The sequence below is a fragment of the Simochromis diagramma genome, unplaced genomic scaffold, assembly GCF_900408965.1.
Source record: "Simochromis diagramma unplaced genomic scaffold, fSimDia1.1 OVJJ01000590.1, whole genome shotgun sequence".
Lineage (NCBI taxonomy): Eukaryota > Metazoa > Chordata > Actinopteri > Cichliformes > Cichlidae > Simochromis > Simochromis diagramma.
This window is the reverse complement of record NW_024387057.1, coordinates 1,025,058-1,038,103: the sequence shown is the minus strand read 5'-3', so window position 1 is coordinate 1,038,103 and position 13,046 is coordinate 1,025,058. Positions and strand designations below refer to the sequence as shown.

Sequence of the window (13,046 nt, the reverse complement as noted above, 5' to 3'; positions counted from 1 at the left end):
TGCAAACAACATCTAAAAAATATTTTAATTCATAATCAAGTAACTGTTAAACATAGTAAACCATCTGGTAGAAGAGTTTAAAAAGTTAACTGTGTTAAAATGAGAGTTAAAAACATGAGTGAAGAGAGAAAAGCTCCAGTGGGATGATAATCTTTCTTGTCTGTGGCATTTTTGTCCACAGCTAAATGTGTTTTACAAGAAAAGGGCTCTATATGTTTCCTTTGGAGTTCATTTACTACAAAACTGAATCTGTTATATATATCCGGTCGTTAAGTCTGACGTCACTAGCCGTGTCTGGGTCTAAACTCCGCTGCAGGTCCATATATCAAACGATCACTATGGCATTACTGAGAGTTGAAAAACTGTCTAAACTCTTTCATCTTTAATAAAATGATCAGCGTTCTGCTCTACCAGGTGTAACAATTGAGTTTAACATCCAGGCATCCATGAAAACGGAATTTATTACATTTAACGGAGTTAGAAGTTAGCAGGAAGTTAGCTCGCTAGCTTCTATCTAAATACAATATAGCATGTGCTGACTGCGGGGTTTTGGAAACAAATTAAAACGTACAGCTCTGTTATCACTTCCAACATAAATGAAGACAGAAAACTAAACAACAGTGACGTTTGTAGGGTTACTGAAGTTTGGCTAGCTGGTATATAATGATGTGCTACGTGACCGCTAGCGACACAGCTATGTTAGCATAATATAAATAAGCAAACTTTTTTTCCACTCGATAAAAGTTAACGTGAGGGTTCTCGGTGGTCAGGAACAAATGTAATCGCATGGCAGGATGCTGTAAAAGGACCAAACTTCAGCCAGGAGAACAACTGAGATAATCCATCCACAATACGAGGTCAGTCATTCATATACTGCTGCATGGGCTGGGCTGTAGTTACATCCTAAGGTTTTAAAAACTGAGCTTAAATAAATGATTAGCGGTAATAAAAGCCGAGGGAGGTCAACAGTGATCACTGACTGTTTTAGGAGCTTTTTGAGATCAAATAGAAGAAAATACAAAACATTAAACATGTTAACAACACAAAAGCCAGACTAAACGCAGACTACTTTAGGCCCGGAAGTAGGATTCGTCACGTCATCACTTAACAACCGGATTATATTATATAAAATATAAGCCATTTAGCAGCTAGCTATTAATTTGACTACTATCTGTGCAGCATTTGAAAACAATATCAGCAATGCTGAAGCTATGTAGCTGAAAAACTGTAGTTGCATAACAATGATATAGGCCTATATGTGGTAAAAGAATAACTGAGGCTAAATAATGCTGGGCGTTTGTGAACGTAGCAATTCTCAGGGGTTGATGGTGACAGACGCCTGGCCTTGGACCTGCCGGAGAGCAGGACAGTCCAGAGTGGCGATCACCCTGCTTGTCCCGGCCCTCTGCGGAGTGAAATACTCAGTCCAGGTCAGAGAAGAGCCTCCTATGACCAACCTGAGAAAAGACAAACACGTCAAAAATATTAAAGCAAGACGCAGAAACCTTTGAAATAGGTGTTTGTGTTTTTTCCTTTTTGCTACTATTTGGAGGTTATAAAATCTCATCCAAAGGAATAAGATGAAACTGGATGAAACCAGTTTTTGGTTTTATGTGGAAATATTTTATACAAACAGTTGTTCATGATCACTCACCTGTAATACCTGGACTTTGGCTCCATCATCCCAGGTCCTTCCATGCGAATGTAGACGTTCTCCAGGTTGAAGCTGAAGGGGTTTGTGAACTCCACAGTTGCTATCATCTCTTCACTCACTTTGCCTCTACCAGACACCTGAAGTACACACAGGAAATGTAAAAAATCCACCCCTAAAATCCAACTTTGTATATGATAAACAGTTGCTGGATAGGACATCAAACATGTAATGAAAGCAAAGTAAACTGCCCGAGTGCAACCAGGTTTGTCTTTAATGTGATGTAGGATGCACACTGCAACTGAAGAAACACCAGCAAAGAGAAAAATGCTGCAAAAGCACACAAAACACATCAGAAATAGAAAAAAAACTCTAAGAACAAAAACTAAATAAATTGTGAAACAAAGTGTTTCTGGGGACAAGATAAAATGACGGACGAACTGCAGCAGTGAAGAAACGTGCAGTGTTACACTGAGGCACACTTAAAAGAAGCAGAGGGTTCATCATTGTCGAGAGGAAAGAAAGGATACAGGTATCGTGTGTTTTAACCACACGAGTCATATGTTTGCTATTAGCCGTTTACTGTTAGCTTGTCACTTTCACAGCTGTTCCATGACATAATTGTGAAACACTTCATTTTGTTTTATTTATTTATTTATTTATTTATTTTTGGATTTTGTGGTATTTCTTTGTTTTACTTCTGTTGTATTTTATTCAATTTCCATTGTGTTTGTGTGCTTTTCCAGCATTTTTCTATTTGCTAGCGTTTCCTTAAGACGCAGTGCGTTTGATCTCTCGGGGGCCACCACAAGGAATCATTTCAGACCTCGACGATGAGTTTGGGGTTGCGCAGGGTGATGACTTTCATTGCGGTGATGATTTGACCGGTCTCTCTGATCTTCCCCGTAACAATGAAGTGGAGGTTAGCTTGTTCCACCAGACGCTTCATGTATTTCTTCGACTCCACAATCGCCACCTCCTTCTTATCTGTTAAATATAAAAATATTTCTACTTTGATGTGTGTATATTTCCTTAAATCAAAGTTAGAGATAAGATAAAAGATTAAATACTCATTGAGGCAGACATTTGTCCATAACTCAGGATTACACTGAAACAGTTGTCTACATTTGGTAATCATCTGTGGTTTCATGACTATGCCTCTTCATTTCCATGCCGTACACCTGACTCACTCATTTTGGGTTCAATCACCACCCTGGGGGTCAGGAACAGGAATTCGGTGCTGGCAACTCCAGTATAATACACCACACTCCCGCTGATGTAGGCGTCCACAGTGCGGCGCTCATCGCTCTTGTTTTCGAACTCCACGTTCAGCTCAAAGTTGTCACCCACGCTGATCTCCAGGTTGGGCAGGACCACGTCCACATCAGCCGCGGGAGGGCTGGACTTCTCTCGTTTGCAGCCGTACTCCTCTGCTTTTTCCAGGACTGTCCGCTCCTCTGTGCTGCCTGTGTTGGGCGTTTGAAAAACATTAGTGTGTTTGTATATTAACAGAATAAATTCTGACGTCCTTTTTTATTTGCTTTGCATTTTTAAAATGGTCTTGTCTCAGAATCGTCTAATCTTTGCCCAGTTTGTGATAAATGAAGCACCAGGAGTCTTTTGGTCCAGAGTACCAACTGTGGATAAAAACAATACAGCATGATGACAAATGGAGCTGATTTCCAAATGAAAATAACTCAAATTCACAGTGTTTTCCTAAAAACACTGCCTAATCTGGCAACCGTATTGGAGTTCATGATGACCGACAGCATTCAAGAGTGCCAACAATGAGCTGTTCTCCCGTTTGAACTTGCCACCTGGCATTTCAGCTCCAAGGATTTAAACACTGACTTAGAGACTGGCGGAGCAGGGTAATCCATCACTGTAAAAATGAAGCCTAACAGTGTGTTTCTGCTCAAGTGTTTCCATTTTCTTTTCTTTTTTTCATTATTTCATGATGTCAAGGTGACTGCTTTCATTTTGCACATTTTAAAGCTGCTCCTTCATTTACTGTGGCATTCTGAGCTCAGGCTCCAGCACAGAAAACAGATCTGCTGCTTCCTGAAACACTGACATTTGTGTTCGATGTAGTCCCTGACCTTCAGCAAATTTGTATTGATCTGTAATGTCGCGGCGGGTCACATCTCCCGGAGATTTGGTCAGAACCAGGCGGCCTACGTGAGTTCGGTTCACTCTGACTGGCTCCATGGTCCCATCTTTCCTCCGGGAATGAAACACCACATCACTGTTAATCTGTAGAAGGAAAGAAATAGGCACTGTAAAAACAAATACTGTGTGCCTTCTGTCATCAAACTGCCTGGTTATTGGTCATAAAACACAACAACCAGCGAGCGACGTCATTAAATACAAACACATTCTCAGTAATTCTAGAAAGAGAGTAATTCAAAGGCATTCACCTCGGCAAACACGAACGCAGCGTCAAATGGGAAGCAAATCTGTCCGTGCTTGATGGCCTGGACTGACGCAGGTCCACATCTGTACATGCCTTTATGGATTACAAAGGAAAAATCAAAAAATCAGTGTGACTCAAAGCACAGAAAACATTTGCCTCTCCTTTTACATTGCTTTGACCTAACCCTACAGTATTGGAAAAACCAAGGGAGGAGATTATAGAATTCCCTAACCTTATTAATTTGGAAATCCTTGCTAAATTTTTGCTCACCATCACTGGTCTCCTGTGGTGTTGCATCCACAACCTGCCAGCCCCCAAAGCCAGGAGGGAGGTCAGGTCTGGACATGTAGCACTCGTTCCAGCAGTGATAGTTCCTGACAAAAAGAAGAAACAGTGGTAAATATATAATCCAGTTTAGTTTGTATCTAATAATTTAATTTAGGTATATTCTCAGAATCAATTACTTAATCTTGATTATCTGGTGCTCCTGCGAGAATACTGTAAATTTATTTCTCAGTAAATTTTGTTGCAATTCTCTGGAGAACAAAAAAATCTGATTCTGAGTACTACCATTTGAAGTGTGTTAACAGACACCTACCAACAGGAGTGCAAAACATGTAGACCAAGGCAAGTAAAGAAATCTCAGGATATCTGTTAAATGGAAAGTTTCAGTACCAGATGGAGTCCCTGGTTCTGTTTCGATCGATCTTGCCGTTTTCATCCATGATTATGTCAGTCTTCAAGTTTCCATCGTTGTCGTGAGCTGAGTAGTAGTTGGTGACGACCCGAGATGGGATGCCCAGACAGCGTAAGACTGAAATGCAGAGGCAGAACTTACAGTCAAATCAAAAACAAGGGCGGGAGTCAAGAGCTTAAGAAATGTGGTTCTAAACTGAGTGAGCTGGTGCAGAGTCAAAGGAGACTGTATGTAAAAGGCACCCACTGTGACATCAACCAATGATGAGCAGACATCATGTTTAAAGCCCCAAACTGACGATTTTGGCAGTTATCTTAGTTTATATTTTTGTTTATTTATTTATGTATTTTAATAAAATCAGACATACCAAGACAGGGTTGGACCTGACTGAGAATCTGAAGGAACTAGAGATCATAAACTCATTATGGACATTTTTTGTGAGGTCAAAGATGAAGGAAGCCAAAGGGCCTTCCCTTTTCTTTTTCCAACCAGAGCAGTCACTGAGTAGTGGCCATTATGCTGTTATATATATATATATATATATATATATATATATATATATATATATATATCTTATGCTGAACCTTCCTTAACAGATTTGTTTTTCCCCACAGAGTTCTTATAAATAAATAAATAGTTTGAAATGGAGAGTCATTTTTGAGCTACTTAGATCCAGTAAAGCTCTCACAGGTGTTGAAAACAGCAGCGTACACCCAGCACTGAGCGTAGCAGACAGGCATCTTGCTGCTGTTGTAGGTGAGCAGGATGTCCGTGCTGCCGGTCCAGGAAGTGGGTGCCACTCCATAGGTGTAGTCACCACTCCAGTTCCCCACCAAAACGCCTTCATCATCCCGAGAGTTCAGCTGCAAGGAAAAAGACAAGGCTTTAGATATTCACTGCTTTGATTAAACACAGGGTACGGGAAAGCAGCACTCATATTAGCATTGCTCTCACCATGGCAGAGGCTACTCTGACGATCTTGATGGGGTCTCCTCTGTTGGTGATGGGCATTTCAGCCCGGTCCATGATGTACAAACAGGAATCCAGGATTCCATAGTTGAACTAGGCATAAAAACCCTCAGGTCAGCCATAAGACTTAACTGATAAGCCCTGAAGTGCCTCAGTCTTGTTTTCTCCTACCTGTCCATAGTTCCAGTCCCTCTCAGCAATGTCATCATAGGAGCCGTGATAGATGATCCCCATCTCGGTCATCACACACTCCTGCCTCTCCATCTCATCATCCAGGAACACAGCATCCTCTGAGGGAAGACAACATGTGGGGTGCTTGAGTAGGACGAAAGCCAAACTGGGATGTTACAGTTCAGACTTTCAAAGACATACACATAAAAACAGAAAACAACACAGCACACCTGCCACCCAGGGATTGAAGAGGATGTACATGTCCCTGGTGCTTTCCTTCCTGGTCCTGCGGATGCCATAAGGTGTCACCACGGCAACGTACATCTGGTACTTCCCCACAATGCAGTTTGCTGCTGGGGTGATGGCCATGGTGACCACGTTGTCAGAGGTGTTTGTGATGCGGCCTTCCCAAGTGGTCTGACGCTGCTTTGTGGGGAAGACAGGGACGTAGGTGCCCTTGCTGAACTGAGGGCTGGAGCCTGAGGGAGCAGCAAACATCAGCACATTTACATCATCACCTTTAAGTAAATATATTCTGGTGATTTATGTTTATGCAGGTCTGCTCTGATTGTTCCTAAAGCAATAATAATAATAAAAAACTGTACTCTTTTTTTTTAGATATCCCCCTGGGTCAACCCACCTGAATCAAATGATTAGTTCATCACCAGGCCTCGGGAGAACTTCAAGACATGTTGAGGAGGTAATGTAGCCATTTAAATCAGCTGTGTTGGGTCAAGGACACATAAAGCCTTTTGTCTAAAACTATTTAGAAATACTCCAAACTTAACTAACATTATTAACAGGATGCAAAACTGAGGTAGCACCAAGAATAGAAATAGAACAATCCTTTAATTGTCCCACACGGGGAAATTTGGTTGTAACAGCAGCAAGAAAGACACATATACAAACAAACAGGACACAGAATAGAAACATACACAATTTTTTATATATTTACATCAAGGACTATAGTTACCAAAAAACAGAGTATTGTACCGTTATTAAAATTAAATAAAATTAAATACAGATAAGAGGCAAACCCAGGTTGTTGTGTGAATCGGTTAATAAAATTACAGCGCTGATGTAAACATCTGTGTTTGGTGGGAGCAGTTTTGATTGTACAGTCTGACAGCTGCAGGGAGAAAGAACGTGTGGAAACGCTCCTTCATGCATCTAGGATGCAGCAATCTGTCACTGAAGGAGCTCTGCAGTTCAGCGACAGAGATGTGTTGACTTTTGCATGTAATACCACTTTGTACCGCTAGATGGTGCAGCGAATCAGTGAAAGCTTCATTTAAGAACACCTTGAATTTTTATTTGTCACAGTGCCCTGGAAGAAATTTAAAGCCTCGCTAGGAGAGAAACAGATCAGGCTGGTTGAAAAGAAATATTAAAACTTGAGGAGAAGCACAGATGTGAAAATGTCGACACCCCGGCTTGATGCATGCCAAATAATCCAGGTAAGGAAATCCTAAAAAGTGAATCTGATCTGCATCTGAATCAAGTTTCTTGCATTGCAACACATCTATCTGGTAAAATGTTGTCCCCTGGTAGTGATGTTTTTAGTTAAATACTGTAAAGGGTAATTACAAAAAGTACCTTTAAGCCCTTAGTTGTTTACTTTACTTTAAAACTACGTTACCACCTCCTCCACGGGGACCACAGATAAGAGTAGTACTTAGTGGATTTGACTCACCGATGACAAACTCCAAAGCGAACTTATCTTCAGCAGGTTTGTAGGGACGACTGAAGGTGATCTTGACCTGGAACTCTTGTCCTCTGCGCACGATTAGATAGTCAGAGTGGTACAGCGCGGTGTGATGAGCTACCTTGTTGCTCTCATCGGGCCTTTTCATCATGTCCACCTCACTGATGTCCAGATATTCTGAACAGACAGGGAGAAACAAAGAGAGAAGACACAGGATGCATAAATTCTCAATGTTTCTTTTTTTTGTCTCCTACCACAAGAGGACAGTGATCGCCACACTTTGGAGGAAATCAGATGAGTGACAGAAAATGAAGAGAAGCATCTGTAGAGAAAGTGGATATCAGATGCTGCTGATCATGCTTCCAGAAAAAAACTGTATTTTTCTAGAAAAACATTTTTTTTTTTATTATTATTTCTGACCTACGTGATATTCAGAACCCAGTATGTTCTTCAAAAGTTCAAAACTTTATCAAGCTTATTCACTTGCAGTGGGGACGGCTGAGCTGAAAGTCCTCAAATGACCTTATCTGAAAACTTTAACTTGGTTATTTCTCTGGCTTAATATTACACTTCAGTGGTTCCCCAGTCCTGCTCTCGGCATTGAAAAGGTCACTCTTATTTTGTGCTTTGCCTCCCACAGAAAGCCTTTGGATGGTCGTAGTCAACAGTTTATGTGATGAAAAGCTATCTTTTGGGAACACAGTCTGAACTGTTCTCTCCTTATTAAAAACATAAGTGTTGCGTCAATAGGGAAATTCAATCGACTGTTCATTTGCGGTTGTTTACTGATGTAATTCCAGTCATTGCTTTCATAAATTCCTGTTACATCTGGATATCTCTGTGTGTGCAGCTCTTTGACGGTAATTCAGACTGCAGTGCAGTGACATGCAGCAGGAAGTGAGCAGAATTTATCCCCTTTGGACGTCATTCATGTGTCAGTCATGCGTAAAACGTACTGGAAACTGACAGGAAAGGGGCTTTATCTTCTCCACAGAAGACCCACTGTGTCATCAAATAACATTTTTTTTTTAATTTTCTATAAATAACAGCTTACTGTCGAGAAGAACAGACTCGTCCAGTTCTTTACATGATCTGACAAGCGTCTTCCCCTTTGGGTTTACTGAACTTTTTTTCTCACTTCAATGCATGCATATTTTCAAGAAACGTATCACATACATAAACACACGAAAATCCTCCTTCACCTGTCAGAGGAGGGTATCCCCTGGGGCCTGGTTGAATAAAGTACTCATACTCGGGGATGTCGCTTGTCTCAGAGTTGGCGCTGGCAGCGGGAGCTGCGGCGCGGCCACGGTTTGTCACTTTGGGAGGAGGTCCAGTGGGAGCGGGAGGAGCAGGAGAAGGAGTCGCGATGGTAGCTTCATCAGACATGATAGTGATTGCGCAGGGTGGGTGATTTCAGACAGGAACTAGGAGGGAAGAGAGGATGTGTGAATACTAAATTATTAGCAATGCTGGGTGAAATATTAGAGTCAGTGTCATGCAACTTTAAACAAGTCCAAATCTGGGCACATGCCACAGACTGAAGCAGAATCTGTAAGAACATAAAGAAAGTGAAGAAGAATGTGCTCACCTCCATAACAGAATTAAAGACTGACACCATTACCATCAACAACAACAACCATCTTGTTTTATTTACTGTTGGTAAAATTATTTTCTTTCCAATTCATCTGTCAAGCTCCTAAAGGCCTGTTTTCAAATTGATCTGCCTTCCACCTCTGGAAAATTGGGGAAAGATTTTCATACATATATAGATAGATTAAAGTCCAAAAAGATCACATGTTAAGATGAAGTTGGGGTGTAACCAAACCTTCCACATGCCTCGATAAATACTTTTCGGGTTATATCTTTTATGTCACATGTGGCTCGCATGTGTGTTTGTGGCTTGGATAGAGACACAAATAATGTTTGTTTTTGTGGTTACAGAACGTGGAAAAAATGACATAAGCTTCAGCACAGAGCATTTATCATGTCTAAAAGAAAAAGACTTATTCCAGTCATGAATGGAAACCACAAAGAATCTTACTTCAGTGTGTTTACTGCAGTAAGATTACTTAGTTTGGCAATAATATTAATAGACTTTATTCACATGTCAGTTTGCAAAGTGTTTTGACAGACAGACAACACATTGTAGGTGATAAAGGTACATGAAGCTGAGCTGTAGCAGAAAACAAAAGCAAAGCTCCTGAAATCATTACGAGGAGATTTAAAAATGGGGGTATGTGTTATTACTACTAGTAGTACCAGTGATTGTATGTTATACAGTGGCAGTAGTTTTTTCCCCAAATGTTTGAAATGTAACTGCATGCTTTTATTACTGTGATATTTATATATTTTTTTACTTTTAAATCTGAATCTTTAGGTGGTTTGGGGCATTTTATATCCATATCTTACATATTCTAACTTATTGAGCCAGTCATATCTGTCACTGGTGGTCAAAAGGTTGAGTCTGTTTGAGTTTATAGAAAAGAGAACAGTCTGTATTTGTTCAAAGTTGTTTTTTGCTAACATCAGGTCAGATTACATAAAGGTTGTGACATAAAGCAAGATGCCACTGGTGAAAATCGATAACTTTTTGCTTTTAATTCATGGTTAATCCACGTATAGAGGTGTCTTCGTGGTGCTAATAGTAAGCCACACTGTGACCTCAGTGTTTTCAAACTGCGGTTGTTTCTTTGGTAATAGGTCAGCACATTCGACTGCTACCTTTGTGGTTTGAGCCCACTCATGAAAGTTTCCTGCTTTAGCAGTGCAGTCACCCTTAGTTCAGATATCAAAACCTTCATACAAAAACTCAGGAAATAAAGCTGTGGATTAACAGAGCCTGGCTGTTTAATCAATAATGAGAGAAAAGATGTAAAGATACAGCTTCTCTAACTTAAGAGCAAATAGAGGCACATTAGACAGGAAGACACAGCACACTCTGCAGCCCCGTAGTTCAGCCTGTTTCTGTTTCAACCAAAGAGCTGGTGGGTTGAGCCCCCCTGGGACGCCCATTGTTTTTGACAATGTAAGCTCTCTGATTATGGTGGTAAGCTTGCTACTCTTTGCATTCACATACATAATCTAAGGACAAAGGAGAAGCTTTTCATTACTGGAAATGTGTGGTTTCTCTCAGCAGCCACTTGTGGTCTGTGTTTTATTAGCCAATCACATCGGAGCAGGCTTTTTTGCATGCTGGTAAACAGTGAGTAAAATGAGGATTGCATTTGCTGAACTCCAATCTCAAATGCAGTGGTTGTTGTCTGATGATAATGTGCCTTTTGTTAGCTTTTTAAAATGACCTGCATTCATAAACAATAGATGGTGGCCAGGATAGGAATTATTTGATTGGATATCCAGCGGCTCACCTGGAAGTTCCCAGTAAATTACTCTTTGCTTGGAGAGGTTAAGTCATCAGAGTAAGAACTGTGATGAGGATGAATTGGAATATCAGGTTGTGCTTTATGCTTTATGATGCATAAAGAGACAACTTGCATGTTTGCCCTTTTGAATCCATGTGTAGATAAACTGTTTTCCAATAAAAAGAAAATACAGATGGGTTTATTTAATGTCAAAGTCACACCCCTCACGCCCTCGAGGCTTCGGGTTGTTTTTGGCTTAATCATGCAACTACTGTTGCTAAGAGCCTTGCTTTTAGACTTGAGACTTGAGTAAAGGCAAAAAAAACAAACAGAGGTATAACTTAGCAGAGCTGTTTGACATGTATTTCCTCTTACTGGGGATGAAAGGTTCAACCAGCATGCCCACTCCAAGAGGTCCTCCCACATTATGTTTTGTGCCATTATACATGGGATATTTCAAATTGTGTAGGCTATATTGGGCTTAATGATACTTTGCATCACTCTGTCTTTCCAAGGCATCCCAACGAGGCAATCTGTGCCACTGGTGGTTCAGGTGAAAACAGAGCGCTCACTGTGCTGTATGATGAGTCATCCAGCACACACCCCCACATTATACAACAGTGGGTTTTACTCTGAGCCAGGTGTTTTTACCACAGACTCCACGTAGTGTGCACCCTGCAAGCATCTTATGAAAGCAGCACTTGTGTATATAATGCTTAAATCAGCCTTTCCTATACTTATGTAATCTTTATGGCACTAGCTGCACGCCTTCCTGCACGGCAGTGGCAGCCCACTCTGCCTGTTGCAAGCAGGGTTTTGGTAACCCCCATCTGGGCTGAAGGGTTGATGTCATTTTTGTCCTGTTTCTTGTTTTGTGGATTTAATGAGTCACTGAGTACACCAACTGTCTCTGTTTGCATCCTTTTGGTTTATTCACACCTAGGGCCAAGTTTGAATCCAGCAGTTTGATTAGTCACCACAGTGGTCATTACCTTTTCTCTTTTTGCAGCTGAGCTATTATACGGTCATATTTAGTAAAATATTAACTTGGGTGAGTAATAATACCCACCAAATGAATATATTAAAGCAAAAAGGACACAATTAACCTAACTCAAAAAGTTAGTGGATTGGATAAAGTATGACACTGTGAATGCTGAAGTGAATCTGCAAAACTGTCATAAACTGAATAGCTGTAATCATAATTAAACCTGTTTTGTTACTTTACAACACTACTTCTCTGTTTTCGAATAACACTGGAGTGCTTAATGTGTTTGTTTTTTTCAGTGTTTTTGGGGCAACTGCTGACACAGAAAAAAAAACCCTGCAGGTAAAACAATAAAACCCTGAAAAGAGCCAAAGAGTCTCGTTAAAGCCTTTATTTAAGCAGACTAAGTCTGGGATGCATTAAATGGTTTGTAGAGGCAGCATGTGCATAGTTAGTGATTGACCTCTGGTTATAGTTAGTTTTTTTCATTTGCACATATATTAATAACTCAGGTCATTTTCTCACAGTTACTGCCCACTGATAATGTTCAGGTTATAACCACTTGGTTATTACGTTTAGTTAATTTGGTGGAAAATGTGAAAATGTGATCCAACTACATAACTAAATTAAAATGCAACAAAGTGTATCAGTAAGAGTGATGATAGGGCATATAGTGATGTGCTAGAAGCTTTGTTAGACACACTCAGAGTTGTTGTGATTGCACAACAACAGTTCTTAAATGACTCTCAGATGGAAATACATTTCTTCACATCTGGAAGTTATAAACAAACATTTGCCAAATTGCAAAGGAATTTTAGTGTAGTAAAATAGTTTCACCAAAACTGTTACTTACCAGTCAATCTTCGTATATGGAAAGAGCTCAAAATGTGGAGCGGACACAGACACACCTCAGCTGAAGTTGTAGAGAAAAGCTGTTGTTTGTTGGAGTCGGTCTGCTGCTGCCCCATGCAGGAGTCTTCTGCTTCTCCTTATATACCCCACTGAAGGAAGGAAAAGCGTGTGTGTCTGTGTGTGCGTGTGTGTGTGTGTGACATCTGCAGAGAAAGACTGCTTCTATGGGTGTAACTGTGCT

At 40.5% G+C, this 13,046-nt stretch overlaps 1 protein-coding gene across 2 annotated transcripts in view; it reads right to left on the bottom strand.

The window, feature by feature from the left end:
• The window catches only part of f13a1b (coagulation factor XIII, A1 polypeptide b), a 29,832-nt gene extending 16,786 nt beyond the window's left edge, over positions 1-13,046 (bottom strand). The window contains exons 1-15 of one of the 2 annotated variants that reach the window (XM_040045022.1): positions 12,807-13,042; positions 8,809-9,033; positions 7,595-7,783; positions 6,132-6,380; positions 5,902-6,020; positions 5,716-5,823; positions 5,450-5,624; positions 4,740-4,878; positions 4,335-4,438; positions 4,069-4,157; positions 3,751-3,904; positions 2,842-3,117; positions 2,478-2,638; positions 1,655-1,791; positions 1,037-1,457 (exon numbers count right to left, since the gene is read on the bottom strand). In XM_040045022.1, coding sequence (XP_039900956.1) covers positions 1,316-1,457; positions 1,655-1,791; positions 2,478-2,638; positions 2,842-3,117; positions 3,751-3,904; positions 4,069-4,157; positions 4,335-4,438; positions 4,740-4,878; positions 5,450-5,624; positions 5,716-5,823; positions 5,902-6,020; positions 6,132-6,380; positions 7,595-7,783; positions 8,809-8,995 — 2,229 coding nt within the window. In that variant the 5' untranslated portion in view covers positions 8,996-9,033; positions 12,807-13,042 and the 3' untranslated portion in view covers positions 1,037-1,315. Of the gene's footprint in view, positions 1-1,036; positions 1,458-1,654; positions 1,792-2,477; positions 2,639-2,841; positions 3,118-3,750; positions 3,905-4,068; positions 4,158-4,334; positions 4,439-4,739; positions 4,879-5,449; positions 5,625-5,715; positions 5,824-5,901; positions 6,021-6,131; positions 6,381-7,594; positions 7,784-8,808; positions 9,034-12,806 lie in introns of those variants that run through there. The other variant, XM_040045023.1, reaches the window with a different exon arrangement.